The sequence below is a fragment of the Mesoplodon mirus genome, assembly GCF_964341445.2.
Source record: "Mesoplodon mirus genome assembly, chromosome: 15".
In the NCBI taxonomy this organism is placed as follows: domain Eukaryota; kingdom Metazoa; phylum Chordata; class Mammalia; order Artiodactyla; family Ziphiidae; genus Mesoplodon; species Mesoplodon mirus.
In genome coordinates, this window is record NC_138991.1 from 25,523,517 (window position 1) to 25,539,945 (window position 16,429).

The 16,429-nt window shown below is 38.3% G+C and overlaps 1 protein-coding gene across 3 annotated transcripts in view; it reads right to left on the reverse strand.

The window, feature by feature from the left end:
• LOC309816187 (protein CBFA2T2) overlaps positions 1-16,429 on the reverse strand; it is a 182,922-nt gene that overhangs the window by 42,332 nt on the left and 124,161 nt on the right. For all 3 annotated transcript variants that reach the window (XM_082643392.1, XM_082643391.1, XM_082643390.1), the window contains exons 2-3: positions 8,837-8,980; positions 5,158-5,399 (exon numbers count right to left, since the gene is read on the reverse strand). In XM_082643392.1, the coding sequence (XP_082499518.1) occupies positions 5,158-5,399; positions 8,837-8,954 (360 nt within the window). In that variant the 5' untranslated portion in view covers positions 8,955-8,980. The remainder of the gene's footprint in view (positions 1-5,157; positions 5,400-8,836; positions 8,981-16,429) is intronic.

Here is a 16,429-nt window from a genome sequence, read left to right on the forward strand (position 1 = left end):
ACATATGCACACAACACAGGAGCACCTCAATTTATAAGGCAAATGTTAACACACATAAAAGGAGAAACTGATGGTAACACAATAATAGTGGGGAACTTTAATACCCCCATTTACATCAATGGACAGATCATCCAGACAGAAAATCAGTAAGGAAAAACAGGCCTTAAATGACACATTAGGCCAGATGGACTTAAGTGATATTTATAGGGCATTCCATCTGAAAGCAGCAGGATACAAATTCTTTTCACATGTAAATGGCACATTCTCCAGGACAGATCACACGATGGGCAAGAAATTGGTAAATTTAACAAAACTGAAATCATATCAAGCATCTTTTAAAACACAAACACTTGGAGGCTAAACAACATGCTACTGAACAACCAATGGATCACTGAAGAAATCAAAGAGGAAATAAAAAAATGCCTAGAGACAAATGAAAACGAGAACACAACAATCCAAAACCCATGGGACACAGCAAAAGCAGTTCTAAGAGGGAAGTTTATAGTGATACTAGCTTACCTCAGGAAACATGAAAAATCTCAAATGAACAACCTAAACTTATACCTAAAGCAACTAGAGAAGAACAAACAAAACCCAAAGTTAGTAGAAGGAAAGAAATCATAAAGATCACAGCAGAAATAAATGAAGTAGAGACTAAAAAAAGAAAACATCAATGAAACTAAAAACTGGTTCTCTGAAAAGATAACCAGAATTGACAAACCTCATCAAGTAAAAAAAGGGAGAGGGCCCAAATCAATAAAATCAGAAAAGGAGAAGTTACAACTGACACCACTGAAACACAAAGGATCTTAAGAGACTACTAGGAGCAGCTATATACCAATAAAATGGACAACCTAGAAGAAATGGACAAATTCTTAGAAATGTACAATCTGCCAAGACTGAACCAGGATGAAACAGAAAATATGAACAGTCCAATTACCAGTAATGAAATTAAATAAGCAACCTGGGATTTCCCCAGTGGCGCAGTGGTTAAAAATCTGCCTGCCAATGCAGGGGACATGGGCTCGATCCCTGGTCTGGTAAGATCCCACATGTCGCAGAGCAACTAAGCCAGTGAGCCACAACTACAGAGTTTGCGCTCTAGAGCCTGTGAGCCACAACTACTGAAGCCCGCGTGCTCTAGGGACCGTGCTCCGCAACAAGGGAAGCCACCGCAATGAGAAGCCCGTGCACCGCAACAAAGAGTAGCCCCCACTTGCCACAACTAGAGAAAGCCCGCACGCAGCAACAAAGACCCAACACAGCCAAAAATAAATAAAATTTAAAAAAAAAGAAATTAAATAAGCAACTTAAAAACTCCCAACAAACAAAAGTCCAAGACCAGATGGCTTCACAGGTGAATTATACCAAACATTTAAAGAAGAGTTAATACCTATCATTCTGAAACTATTCCAAAAAATGGCAGAGGGAGGAACACTTCCGAACTCATTCTATGAGGTCACAATCACCCTGATAAAGATATTACAAAAAAAAGAGAAAATTACAGGCCAATACCACTGATGAACACAGATGCAAAAATCCTCAACAAAATACTAGCAAACAGAATCCAACAGTACATTAAAAGGATTATACACCATGATCACCACAAATTAATCAATGTTATACACCCATTAACAAACTGAAGAATAAAAACTATATGATCATCTCAACAGACGCAGAAAAAGCTTCTGATAAAATTCAACACCCATTTATGATAAAAAAAACTCTTCAGAAAGTGGGCAAAGAGAGAACCTACTTAGCATAATAAAGGCCATATATGACAAACCGACACCTAACAGCATACTGAAGGGTGAAAAGCTGAAAGCATTTCCTCTAAGATCAGGAACAAGACAAGGATTCCCACTCTTGCCATTTTTATTCAACATAGTTTTGGAAGTCCCAGCCACAGCAATCAGAGAAGAAAAAAACATAAAAGGAATCCAATCTGGAAAAGTAAAAGCAAAACTGTCACTGTTTGCAGACGACATTTTGCTACATACAGAAAATCCTAAGGATGCTACCAGAAAAATACTAGAGCTCATCAATGAGTCAATAAAGTTGCAGGATACAAAATTAATATACAGAAATCTGTTGCATTTCTATACACTAACAACAAAATATCAGAAAGAGAAATTAAGCAAACAATCCCATTTAACACTGCATCAAAAAGAATAAAATACCTAGGAATAAATGTACCTAAGGAGGCAAAATACCTGTACCCCAAAACTATAAGACACTGATGATAGAAACTGAAGATGACACAAACTGATGCAAAGATACACCTTGTCTTGGATTAGAAGAATGAATATTGTTGAAATGACCATACTACCCAAGGAAATCTACAGATTCAATGCAATCCCTATCAAATCACCAATGGCATTTTTCACAGAACTGGAGCAAAAAAATTTTTAATTTCTGTGGAAACACAAAACACCCCGAATAGCCAAAACAATCTTGAGAAAAAACACTGCTAGAGGAATCACACTCCCTAACTTGACTCTACTACAAAGCTACAGTGATCAAAAAAGTATGGTACTGGCACAAAAACAGACACACAGATCAATGGAAAAGGATAGAAAGCCCAGAAATAAACCCATGCACTTATGCTCAATTAATCTACAACAAAGGAGGCAAGAATATACAACGCAGAAAAGACAGTCTCTTCAATAAGTGGTGCTGGGAAAACTGGACAGCTATATGTAAAAGAATGAAATTAGAACATTCTCTAACACCATACAGAAAAATAAACCCAAAATGGATTAAAGACCTAAATATAAGACTGGATACTGTAAAACTCCTAGAGGAAAACATAGGCAGAACACTCTTTGACGTAAATCACAGCAATATTTTTTTGGATCCATCTCTTAGAGTAAGGAAATAAAAAAATAAATCAACAAATGGGATCTAATTAAACTTAAAAGCTTTTGCCCAGCAAAGGAATCCATATACAAAATGAAAAGACAATCTACAGGCTGGGAGAAAACACTTGCAAACAATGCAACTGGCAAGAGATTAATCTCCAAAATATACAAACAGCTCATATAGCTGAATATCAAAAAAACAAACAACCCAATTAAAAAAAAGTAGGCAGAAGACCAAAATAGACGTTTCTCCAAAGAAGATATACACATGGCCAACAGGCACATGAAAAGATGCTCAACACTGATAATTACTAGAGACATGCTAATCAAAATTACAATGAGGTACCATCTCACGCTGGTCAGGATGGCCATCATTAAGAAGTCTCCAAATAATAAATGCTAGAGAGGGTATGGAGAAAAAGGAAACCTCCTTTTTCTTTGACATTCCCACTGTTGGTGGGAATGTAAATTGGTGCAGCCACTATGGAGAAAAGTATGGAGTTTCCTCAAAAAACTAAAAATAGAGTTGTCATATGCTCCTGAGCATATATCTGGACAAAGCTATAATTTGAAAAGATACATGCACACCTATGTTCACAGCGGCAGTATTTACAATAGCCAAGACATGGAAACAACCTAAATGTCCATTGACAGATGAATGGATAAAGAAGATGCAGCATATACACAATGGAATATTACTAAGTCATAAAAACGAATGAAATAATGCCATTTGCAGCAACATAGATGCATCTAGAAAGAGATTATCATACTAAGTGAAGTAAGTCAGGCAGAGAAAGACAAATAGCATATGATATCACTGAAATTTTTTTTTTTTTTGGCTGTGTGGCGCAGCTTGCAGAATCTTAGTTCCCCAACCAGGGATTGAACCATGGCCCACAGCAGTGAAAGCACAGAGTCCTAACCACTGGACTGCCAGGGAATTCCAATTATCACTTAAATGTTGACCCTACAAAAATGATATAAATGAATTGGTTTACAAAACAGAAATAACTCACGGGCATAGAAAACAAACTATGGTTACCAAAAGGGAAAGTGGGGAAGGAATAAATTGGGAATTTGGGATTAACAGGTACACACTACTATGTATAAAATAGATACAAAACAAGGACCTGCCTGCTCTATAGCACAGGGAACTACATTCAGTACCTTGAATAACCTATAATGGAAAAGAATCTGAAAAAGAATGTAACTGAATCACTTTGTGGTACACCTGAAACTAACAAAACATTGTAAATTAACTATTCTTCAATTTTAAAAAATGGTTAAAAAATGCAGTAAGGAGAATGGCACTGTTTGTACAGTTTTGCAAATCTCTCTGCTATCTAGCTTAAGAAAAGAGAGCTGGATTCTCCTAATCTGCTTCTGCATTTAACCTGTTTCAACATCCTATGTCATGCAGCCTCTAGAAAATTCCACAATACAGTCATGAGAGAATAAGAGTCAAAAGGCAAGTAACATTTTAGTATTATTATGAAAATGTTTTTGACCTCCTGGACTTCCAAAAAGGGTCTCGAGAAATCCTAGGGGTCCCGAATTACACTTTGACAACTGCCTGGTAAAAGTTTAGTACTGTGATTCATCTTTGTCACATACAGAGAGTAACATGCAGGAGCACAGTGTGCTTTTAGTTGAGGTACATCTTGAGGAATTCAATTTACAAACCTTAAGAACTGGAAGCTCGTCCCTTATATACACTAAGAGTCAAACCCCTCCCAGCTGTCAATGTAAGAAGATCACTACCTTATATCATGGATTCGCCACTCAGTATGGAAAAAGAACTTTGTTCCTTGAAAATCCTCAAGAAATTGTATTTGCATGAGGAGCTGAAGAATGTAATCCCTTTGATACTATTTATTTAGACCACAAAACTTGTAATTTCACAAATTATTATCTTGAAAATTAAACCATTTGTCTTTTTTCTCTGGTTTAGAAACAATGCACCAGGCACTGAATATATTAAGGAACAAAACTTAGTTGAACCTCAGTGGGCCTGTTGAAACTCACTTTTAAGAGAAATTCAAAGTAGTTCATCGGAATTCAATTGATACCATAAGAAACAATATGGTAAACATTATAGATTTTGCTTCTGTTTCTTTGATAAACATTATCCACAACTGAAATCCATGACTCAACATTATTGTACAAGTTAAACTAATCTAGACTGTAGAATCGGCCACACTGCTACAAGTTAGGGAATGAGAAGTATGTACAACCTCTCTGCTGGCTTCAGTTCTGAGCCATATACTCAAGCAGCTGTCGACAGTGATGTACTTACCACCAGAGCTAGAACAAGACTCCGCACCTTCTCCCCAATCTCAGGTGAGATGTCATTGCCAAACTGTTGCAGAGTGGTGAGGAAACGTTTCAACTTGCTGAGCTGCCGGGCACCACAAGTGGCTGGCAACTGTTGATTTGTTAGTGCAGATGATGTGGAAGAGGCAGGACCATTGCTGAATCTCTGTGGTGGTGATGGGGCACCATTCAGGGTGGGAGGAGAATGGTTGATGCCGTTGCTCACTAAAAGAAAGACTTGGTTTAAGTGCAAAACATAAGGATCTCTGTTCATTTCTTCTTTTTTTTCATTTGCCTTCATTTATTCATTTGAATTTTGTAAATCACATGTTACAAGAGTACACAAGACACGTTTTCAGCCCTCAACAATGTTGCTTTATAGTGAGACAGGTTGCCAGGTAAAAAATGGTAACAGAATAACATAAAGTGTTAGAAGAGTATGAGTGCTACAAGAGCAAAGAGAAGGGACATCTAAATTCTACAGGTGCCAAGGGGAGGGATGGGTAGTTTTTAAGACTTCTTGCAATGGGCTGCATGAGAGGAGTCTGGTAGAACATGTATTTCCAATGACTGGACACTAATGCCCATCTCTTATGTGACAACTCCTACCCAACCTCAGGTTCCCAAAGAATCTAAGCAGTCAATTTAAATATAGCATCTGGGGGCTTCCCTGGTGGCACAGTGGTTAAGAATCCGCCTGCCAATGCAGGGGACATGGGTTTAAGCCCTGGTCTGGGAAGATCCCACATGCCACAGAGCAACTAAGCCTGTGCGCCACAACTACTGAGCCTGTGCTCTAGAGCCTGCAAGCCACAACTACTGAGCCCGCATGCCACAACTACTGAAGCCCGAGCACCTAGAGCCTATGCTCCACAATAAGAGAAGCCACTGCAATGAGAAGCCCGCGCACTGCAATGAAGAGTAGCCCCTGCCCGCCACAACTAGAGAAAGCCCGCATGCAGCAACAAAGACCCAATGCAGCCAAAACTAAATTAAATAAATAAATTTATATTAAAAATATATAGCATTTGAACAAGATAATCAGAAAGCAGAGAGTTGTGTTAATGTGAGAAATGTTTTTTTCTAGGCTATAGGTTTAGTGATCTATTCCTGCAATGAGATATGTATCTCTTTGACCACTCAGAATATTCATGTCCATCAAAATTAGTTTTTCTCTGCCTTGACAGTGCCAAATTCTTGGTCATTCAATATAGCATTTTCTAGATACCATATGGGACACTTCCATTCTATATTTCTGCTCAAATTATAATACATGTGATTAATTACGGTTTTCCTATTTGCCTGTTTTTCTTTTTTCTTTTTAAATAAATTTATGTATTTATTTTGATTTTTCTCTGCGTTGGGTCTTTGTTGCTGCATGTGGGCTTTCTCTAGCTGCGGCAAGCTTGGGCTACACTTTGTTGCGGTGTGCAGGCTTCTCATTGAGGTGGCTTCTCTTGTTGCAGAGCACGGGCTCTTAGTGCGCAGGCTCAGTAGTTGTGGAGCGCAGGCTTAGTTGCTCCGTGGCATGTGGGATCTTCCAGGACCAGGGATTGAACCTGTGTCCCCTGCATTGGCAGGTGGATTGTTAACCACTACAGCACCAGGGAAGTCCCTGCCCATTGTTCTTAACAGTCATTTCTTGTAGTTTTAATTTGGAACACAACTCTAGAGCTATGTTCTTGGAGGCAAAGCTCCTTCTTCCGTGATGAATGAAATAAAATTACCTAGTGCCTAAGTGTCAATAGATTTTTCATTTAATCATATCCAGGCTTGAAAATTTAAGAAAGTAAAACTAAGTCTAAAAACATATCACCTGTATGAAGAAGCATTATCTGACAGACTCCGCTACTCCTACTAGATTTAATAACTTTGCTCTGTGCTGCCCATGTACATGCTTCCAATACTTTACTTACCAGATTATACTTATTTCTTTCTGTATTTATACTGCCTTGAAAGACTGTCTACTTCTTGATTAAACACACATCTGTGTATATCATAATTAGCTAAGCTGTTATGAACTGTGTATGCTGTATGTGTATGGCTCACTGCATAAAAGGTTAACAGGCTGAGAAAAAGAGGGTGTCTCTACTGTGTCTTCCAATAAAGGACGCTAGAGCTACTGGAAAGGAAGGCTCAACACTCAACCTCAGCAATACAGAAAATCAGCTGCAATGGTGTACCATTTCTTTGTGTTCACAGAAAGGTCCATTGTCATTGGAGAGCTACCCTCTTTTGAAGCAACCTGTAAAAATAATACATTACTATGCTTTTTGCCACCCTGACACTTACACGGGCTGTTTTACAATTTCTTCAGTGAAAGTGTATGATCACATTTTCTGAAATAAAACATATTGATCCCTAAATAGGCAAATATGGGCGTCAAAAGGGTTGACCACACACACACACACACCCCTACTGTCTGTATCTTGAAATTTGAATGACAGCCTGGGTTTAAATCTGTTTCACTTCAAGATAGTATCTATCTTTATCTAAGGCTGTTTAACTTTGAGATAAAAAATACAATTTAAGAAAAAAGGGTATCAAACTTCATTTCATAAACTTTGTCTCAAATTGTTACAGCTGCCAGTTACTCAATTTCAAATGTTTTGGGAAAATAAATAATTAAACCTTCTTTTTTAAATTGAGGTTTTAGGACTAAATTTGCAGAGTTACAGGGTTTGGGGAAATTCAGATTTAGTAGATACTACCAAAAATTTTTCCCAGTAACAATGTATGATTGTTCAAGTTGCTCCACACATACTCACCAAAACTTGATATTCATTTTCATTCTGAACATTCTTGTGGGTGTATGTGGTACTACCTTGGGTTTTAGTTTGCATTTCCTTGGTGACTAGTTAGGCTGAACAACTTTTATTTATTGTCTAATATAATTGTTATGGACTAAATTGTATCCCCCTCCCAGACTCCTATGTTGAAGTTCTGACCCCCAGTACCCCAGAATGTGACTATATTTGGAGATAGGGCCCTTAAAGTTTAAATGAGGTCATCTGCTTAGGTCCTAGTCCAATATAACTGTTGTACTTCTAAGAAAAGGAGGAAGCACCAAGGATGCACATGCACAAGGAAAGGCTATGAGAAGACAGAGCAAGAAGGCAGCTATCTGCAAGACAAGGAAAGAGGCTTCCGAAGAGACCAAACCTGCTGACATCTGGATCTTGGACTTCTAACCTCCAGAACTGTGAAAAAGTTAATTTCTGTTATTTAAGCCACCTAGTCTTTGGTATTTTGTTACAGCAGCCCTAGTAAACTAATAAAATAATCAATTTTTTTTTTGTAAAAAGCCTTACTAAGACAGTCCTGGAGTAGTTCAATCATTTTATGAAACTTACTTTGAATCCTATTCATCAATATAATAATTTAAATTCATTATTTTAGAGCCAAAGAAATTAAAATAGATACTTACAAGCCAAAAAGTATGAAAAGAAAATATTTAGACTACTACATTTCCAAATACCTAAATCAGCTATGTGCTATTCTCAGAAGAAAAAAGCAACTTAGAAAAGAAACAACCAAGATACATGTGTGTGTTAACAAGCCATTTTGAAAATGTTGAGTAGTATATATAGAAGGCTTAATGGCATTCATTTAGATCCAAATGTCACTGTGAACCACAAACCCAAGTAATTCAGAGGTCTCACATGCTGTAGGAGTGAATGACACTGGTCTAGGTCCTCCAGGATTTATTGGTGGGAGGGGTGGCATGGTGGGAGGTGAGGATCTTGACTGTATCTTCACTTCCACAGGCGATCCAGGCATTGCTGGCACCCTTTTGTCAGCACCAACTGTAGAGAATAAAAGGAATGGAAATCAGAATTTTCTATAAGAGAAAAAAAGTCACAACAATCTGAAATACCAACATATTTACCTAGAGGACTGAGAAGTGAAGAAGATGCTTACTTAGTATAATAGGCTGAATTAGGCCCCCCAAAATATGTCTACCTCTTAATTCCTTGAACTGTGAATGTTTCCTTATTTGGAAAAAATGTCCTTGAAGATATAATTAAGTTAAGGATCCTGAGGGGAGGAGATCACCCTAGATTACCTGGGTAGTTCCTAAATCCAGTATGAATGACGTCCTTATAAGAAAAGGAGAAAAGACAGAGACACTCACACAAGGGAAGTCTACTATGTGAAGACAGACATAGTCCCACAGAAAGAACGCACGTGACAGTGGAGGCAGAGATTGGAATGTTGCCATCTACAAGCCAAGGCAAACACCTGTCGCTAGGCGACAGGTATAGAATAGATTCTTCCTCTGAGGCCAAGAAGGAATCAACCCTGCTGATACCTTGATTTTGGATTTCTGGCCTCTTGAACTGGGAGAGAATAGTGTTGTTTTAAGCCACACAGTATATAGTACTTTGTTACGGCAATCCTAGGAATCTAAGACAAGGCAGTAAGGTCAAGGGATGACGTGACATGAGAGTTAACAGTGAGGATAGTGGCTGAGAAAGGAAGAAACCAGGTTATAAATTCAGCTTACCTCAACGGCATTCTTTTTGACTTCTTACAAATTAACTGAAGTAGTAGGGGAAAAAAAAGCTAATGTGGGACTGTCCAGACAAGTAAGCATCAACTGCATGCCATGGAAATACAATCAGTCAGTTGATTATAAATTACTATGAATGATGAAATACATGTTTATACATATCAACTCTTCTAAGTAAGAAAAATGAAGTGGAGTCAACATCTCTGATACCAGGCATGTCATTTATGATGTATATTGTCCAAAACAAAGAAAAGTAGAGTTGACCCTAAGCTAAGCACAGGCTACTTAGGCTACTTCATCTACGAGAACAATTCATACTAAGCAGTGGTTTGATAACACCCGACGGCAACAAATCCCAGTAAGTCCGATTAGGTACATTAAACTTGATGTTAGAACTAGGTCTGAGCTAATATGAAGAAGACTTGATAATGAAGAGTAATGTTCTAATATCTTCAAAAAGTTATTTTTTCCCATTAAAGGGAACTTGTTACCTACTTTGTTAATAATAGGGCCAGGGCTACCATAATCACCTTTAAATTGAGCTATGTTCCTCTCAGTAATTCCAAGCTTTTCCTTTAAGTACCCTGTGTTTATTCTCCAATAACTGCTGAATTCAATGTAAAGTACAAGAAATGGAGACCAAAGGTTCAAATGAGAATGTTCAATCAAAGTTTGCCTTCACTGAGATCATAGTTATAAACACAATACATAAAAAAAGGGTTCATGACACTGGCAAGAAGGCGCATCTTGGCACATTCAAGGGCACTTTCTCAAGAGGAAAACATCCCCAAATATTATTTTTAGGCCTTCGTTTGCAGTGGTCACATTTTGGGGAGAGATATAGTGAATATATAAAGTCAATCAGGGCAGCGATGCCCCCAAGTTACAAATCCCCTGACAAAAATGTGTAGCGCTTTGAGAGCCATGTGAGCACACTCTGCCAGCCCTTCCCGTCTCTGTCCAGGACACTTTCTTTGTAAAATGGACGGTCATCCCGTCCGATTAGTGAACTAATTAGCTATTGTGTTTGCCTTTTTCTTCTTGACAGTGTTTTTTCAATGCCCTTCAGAGAACAGTTGACACGTTTCCAGCTCTTCCATCTGGGGCCCAGCTTTCTGGAGGGTGGGGCGAGAAAAGAAGGAAGGAACTAACAGTTGTCTCACCCTGTTATGTGTTGTGTATAGTGTGCAACAACCTAGGGGGAGCCTTTCTTCAGACCACCTGCCTTTACAGCAAGGGTGCCAAAGGCCCGAGGAGGGCTTATCAGTGAGATGTGTTTTAGCAGTCAGCACTTGGCAGAATGAAAAACTCAAGAGCAGCCCAACTGCAGAACACTGAATTATATACCAACTGGAAGCTTAGAAACTGGGGAAGACCCAGACTCCAGAGTACGGCTCACATTAGGTTAACACTACCTATCTCTTCTTCGCGTCACTACTCACACACCTGCAACACTGGTATCATGCCTCACGTTTCAAGCAACAACCGTTGTCTAGTAGGAAAAGTATGGGTACAGAGAGCGAGAGGTGCGGTGTGAAGCGTCATGCTAATGACGATGTTATCACTGAATAATGAAATCTGTATGGATTTTATCAAAGCCCTTCACCTTTCCAGGCCTCATTTTGATGTAAGTATTAGAGATAATGCCTAGGCTAGTGCTAGGTTATAAAGAAGGTACTCAATAAAGAAGAATGACGATTAGAAAACATGAAGACTAGTGTCAAGTCCTGATTTTATCACTTAACTAGCCTTATGACTATGTCCAAGTTAACATGAACATTTGTTCCCCAAAGAAAATGTGTATACTGTCAACAATCCATGTGACCTCAGAGATACTGTATGGAACGAGCCAACAATCAACAGTTGCAAAAGTACCAAGTACAATGTAAGATGATATTTTTGTGGGAAGCTGGGTGGCAAGAATGCACTTCATGATGTGAGAGCTCTATCCTGGTTTATAAACTGACAAATCCAGCAGTTGCTCAGATGGTAAATAAGGAGTACACTCCAAAGCAGGCATTTTAACCCTCTGCTGGGTGGCCAATACATTCCTTTATGCTATCACGTTTAAAGTGACTTCATTTCTGAATTTTTATAAAACTTAGGTTTTATAAAAACATCTACCTGGATCCCTTGAAAGAACCAAAGAAATTTTGAGCTCTTTTCAATTCCAGAGAAACTTAAAGTTCAAAGAGAAGAAATTTTTTTTTCTTAAGTGTGACTTCAGCCCATAAACACCACTGCTTGAATCAAAGAGACACAGTAGGGCTTCCCAGGTGGCGCAGTGGTTGAGAGTCCGCCTGACGATACAGGGGACACGGGTTCGTGCCCCGGTCCGGGAAGATTCCACATGCCGCGGAGCGGCTGGGCCCGAAAGCCATGGCCGCTGAGCCTGCGCGTCTGGAGCCCATGCTCCGCAACGGGAGAGGCCACAACAGTGAGAAGCCCACGTACAGCAAAAAAAAAAAAAAAAAAAAAAAAAAAAGGCACAAAGTATTCAGTCTTAGAAAATTAAATTAACCCTTAGTTTTATCAGAAAGGTTCAACTTGATCCTAAACATAGACTCTAAGGTTCAAAGTAACTGATAATTTAGTCACTCTATAACTGTGCTTTGGTTATTTTAAATATTTGGATATATACGGAAATATAACCACATGAATTTGCAGGATCACTGATGCTTCAACACCTAACAATGTAAAGCCAAACAAGTTGAGCTAAAGAAGAGGGACAAACATGGAAAAATATGTCTGGTTAATTATTTTACCCCTTCAGTGTGCAAGATGCTATGGATGTCATAACAATAGAAAACTGATGAAAGAGAGAACAAAATAATAAACAGTGTTCTGTGTGAGGGCAGTGTGATTTTTCTTCCCACACAGGAATTTGAAGAATCAAACATGAAGCAAAAGAGCAGAATTCTTCTGTAGCTTTAAGAGAAAGTAATACTAAACACAAACAGAAACATGCTAGGTAAGTACTACTTGAGAAGAATCTTGTAGGATAAACTGCCCACAAATGAGGGCATTTCCAAATCATTATGAACTGCTTTTCCATTACAGTTTTTAAAAAATTACTTTGAGGTTGACAAAGGAACAATAAATAGAAGAGGTATAAATAGGAGAGAAGAAAAATGCAGTTGTGTGAGGGGAAGGGCCACCCACCAACAACTGGAAAGAAGGGGAACACCCAGGGCTGCAAGTGTGAAGGATGTTTAGGTGAAAGAAGGTGAGCTTGATGTGAAGGATGCTCTATCACTTACCTGTGTGACTATGGTTTTCTTCACCTGTTTCTGAGGGTAACACTTACGACACAGGGTTATTGGGAAGGGATATGTATGTAATATACGTAATAATGGCTGGTACAACGCAGTAGACACTCTTACATGTTTACCTGAATCAGATGAACAATCTACTAGAAGGAATCATTTTATTTGGCCATTGAGATATTTATCTATGCTAAACTCTGGGTAGAAGAAGATATGGTCAAGTGCTCCGGATTATCGTCTCTGAGGAAAATAAGCTGAGTATAGATCTTTCAGATGCACAGTACAGAAATACTGATCATTCCAAACAGAGTGTCCAAGAAAGCCATTACCAATTCTTTAAAACAAATCATATTCCTAACTTAGAAATCATCGTGATGGCTTAAAGAGAACTATTTTGGGGGGCAGAGGCTAGGTAGATAATTCTCTTTTTGTATGTATTATAAGTATACATTTATATGGTTCAAAAATCAATATATTATATAAAAAGAAATACTCCCTGCTTCTATACCTACATACTCCACCTCATACGTAACCATTTAAATCTGTTTCTTGTGTATCCATCCATTCTTTCTCTGTACAAATGAGCAAATGCAAAAATAAATTCTTATCCCACTCCCATTTATAGAAAGACAGCGTAATTACATTAAACTGAGCATCCCTAAGAATGGCACCATGCCTTCTGCAATGCCTCAGGAAATGAGATCTATTCCCTTACTCCCCTGAATCTGGCCAGGCCCCCTGACTTGCTCTGGCCAATATAATGTGATGGAAGTGTAACAGTCCTGGTTCTACATCTGTCTTGGAATGCTAACCCTGCCATGAAAGCAAACCCAGACTAGTCTGTTGGAGGATGAGACCACATGGAGCAGAGATGAGTTATACCAGCTAAGGCCAGCGGATCCCCAAACATGTAAGATCCTAACCTAATGAGTCTGATCTGTAGTTAACTGCTTGCAGACATATGAATCAATGAGCAAAAGCAAGAGCAGGAGAAATTCCCGACTCATAGATTCATAACCCAAAAACCCCCCAAAATTATTGTTTTACGCCACTAAGTTTTAGCATGGTTTCTTATAGCAACAGACCAACAGGCAACTGATCCATACCACATACAAACTATACTACTCCTTGGTTTTTTGTTTCTTTTGTTTTATAATTTTACAGTATGTCCTGAAATTCTTAATTCCACAACCTTTTTTTTTTCTTTTTAACAAATGCATGATGGAGGTAAGGGATAAATTGGGAAATTGGGATTGACATATACATACTATGATATATAAAAGAGAGAACTAAAAAGAACTTACTGTATAGCACAGGGAACTCTACTCAGTACTCTGTTATGACCTATATGGGAAAAGAATCTAAAAAAGAGTGGATATAGGTATATGTATAACTGATTCACTTTGCCGAACAGCAGAAACTAACACAACATTGTAAATCAACTATACTCCAATAAAAACTAATAAAAAAACCCAACAAATGCATGATAGTCCATTGTGGGGATGTACCACAGTTTATTTAAACAATTCTCTACTGATGAATTGGACTGTTTCCAACCATTTGTAGCTGAATTCTGAGGTGCTCTAGATCCCATGCTACTGACTGACCTGTGCCACACTTTGGCAAAGAGATAAAGAAGATAGGGCCCTGAGATACAGGAAAGACAGATACATTTAAATGTGTACAAAATACAAAGAAAATAAAGAAGTAGAAGCATGACTTACTCATGAAGGCCAGGGATGTCTCTACAGACCATTAAGTAGTTTACTGGGAAGGCTACATGGGCTTCCCAGGCAGCACATAAGGACAAAAAGCATGAAGGGTATAGTTTGAATGGTGCCCCTAAAGTTGGGATCAGAACAAAGGGAAAAATCAGGAAAAAGATTTTCTTGACCACAATTTCTCTTTAAACACTGCCAAGAATAGGTAAATGTTCTAAATGTGTAACTGTCATATAAGAAGCATTTCCAAAATTGACTATTTTAATCTGTTAAACATAGTGGAAAGAACCTCAAAATTACTATTGCACTTACAGGCTTATAAGGCTGGTTAAACTGACTATGGACATAGGACATGCTTAAGGATGAGCATTTCCCATCCTTGTAGCTCTGCCACAAACCTGACAACGCATCGAAGTTTCTAACAACACCCAGGCTTCCTATGCAGAGATGGCCAGGAATCATTGTTTACAATGACAGATAATTTATTATTCAACAAAAACTGAGGGATAAGGACTCAAGAAAAGAAATTAACAGAAAATATTTTACAAAGGACCTTGAAGACAGAGCCCAACTAAAACAAAAATAATGCTTTACCATATACTACAATAGGGATTGAAAAAACAAACTTTTCCATTCCACATTCATAAATCAATTGGAAAAAAAATTTTTTTATACAGCAGGTTCTTGTTAGTCATCAATTTTATACACACCAGTGTGTACATGTCAATCCCAATGGCCCAATTCATCACACCACCACCACCAACACCCGTGGCTTTCCCCCCTTGGGGTCCATACGTTTCTTCTCTACATCTGTGTCTCAATTTCTGTCCTGAAAACCGGTTCATCTGTACCATTTTTCTAGGTTCCACATATATGCGTTAATATACAATATTTGTTTTTCTCTTTCTGACTTACTTCACTCTGTATGACAGCCTCTAGATCCATCCACGTCTCAACAAATGACCCAATTTCGTTCCTTTTTATGGCTGAGGAATATTCCATTGTATATATGTACCACAACTTCTTTATCCATTCATCTGTCGATGGGCATTTAGGTTGCTTCCATGACCTGGCTATTGTAAATAGTGCTGCAATGAACGTTGGGGTGCATGTGTCTTTTTGAATTATGGTTTTCTCTGGGTATATGCCCAGTAGTGGGATTGCTGGATCATATGGTAATTCTATTTTTAGTTTTTTCAGGAACCTCCATACTGTTCGCCATAGTGGCTGTATCAATTTACATTCCCACCAACAGTGCAAGAGGGTTCCCTTTTCTCCACACCCTCTCCAGCATTTGCTGTTTGTAGATTTTCTGATGATGCCCATTCTAACTGGTGTGAGGTGATACCTCACTGTAGTTTACATTTGCATTTCTCTAATAATTAGTGATGTTGAGTAGCTTTTCATGTGCTTCTTGGCCATCTGTATGTGTTCTATGGAGAAATATCTATTGACGTTGAGGTCTTCTGCCCATTTTTGGATTGGGTTGATTGTTTTTTTAATAGTGAGCTGCATGAGCTGTTTATATATTTTGGAGATTAATCCTTTGTCTGTTGATTCGTTTGCAAATATTTTCTCCGATTCTGAGGATTGTCTTTATGTCATGTTTATGGTTTCCTTTGCTGTGCAAAAGCTTTGAAGTTTCATTAGGTCCCATTTGTTTATTTTTGTTTTTATTTCCATTACTCTAGGAGGTGGATGAAAAAAGATCTTGCTGTGATTTATGTCAAAGAGTGTTCTTCCTATGTTTTCCTC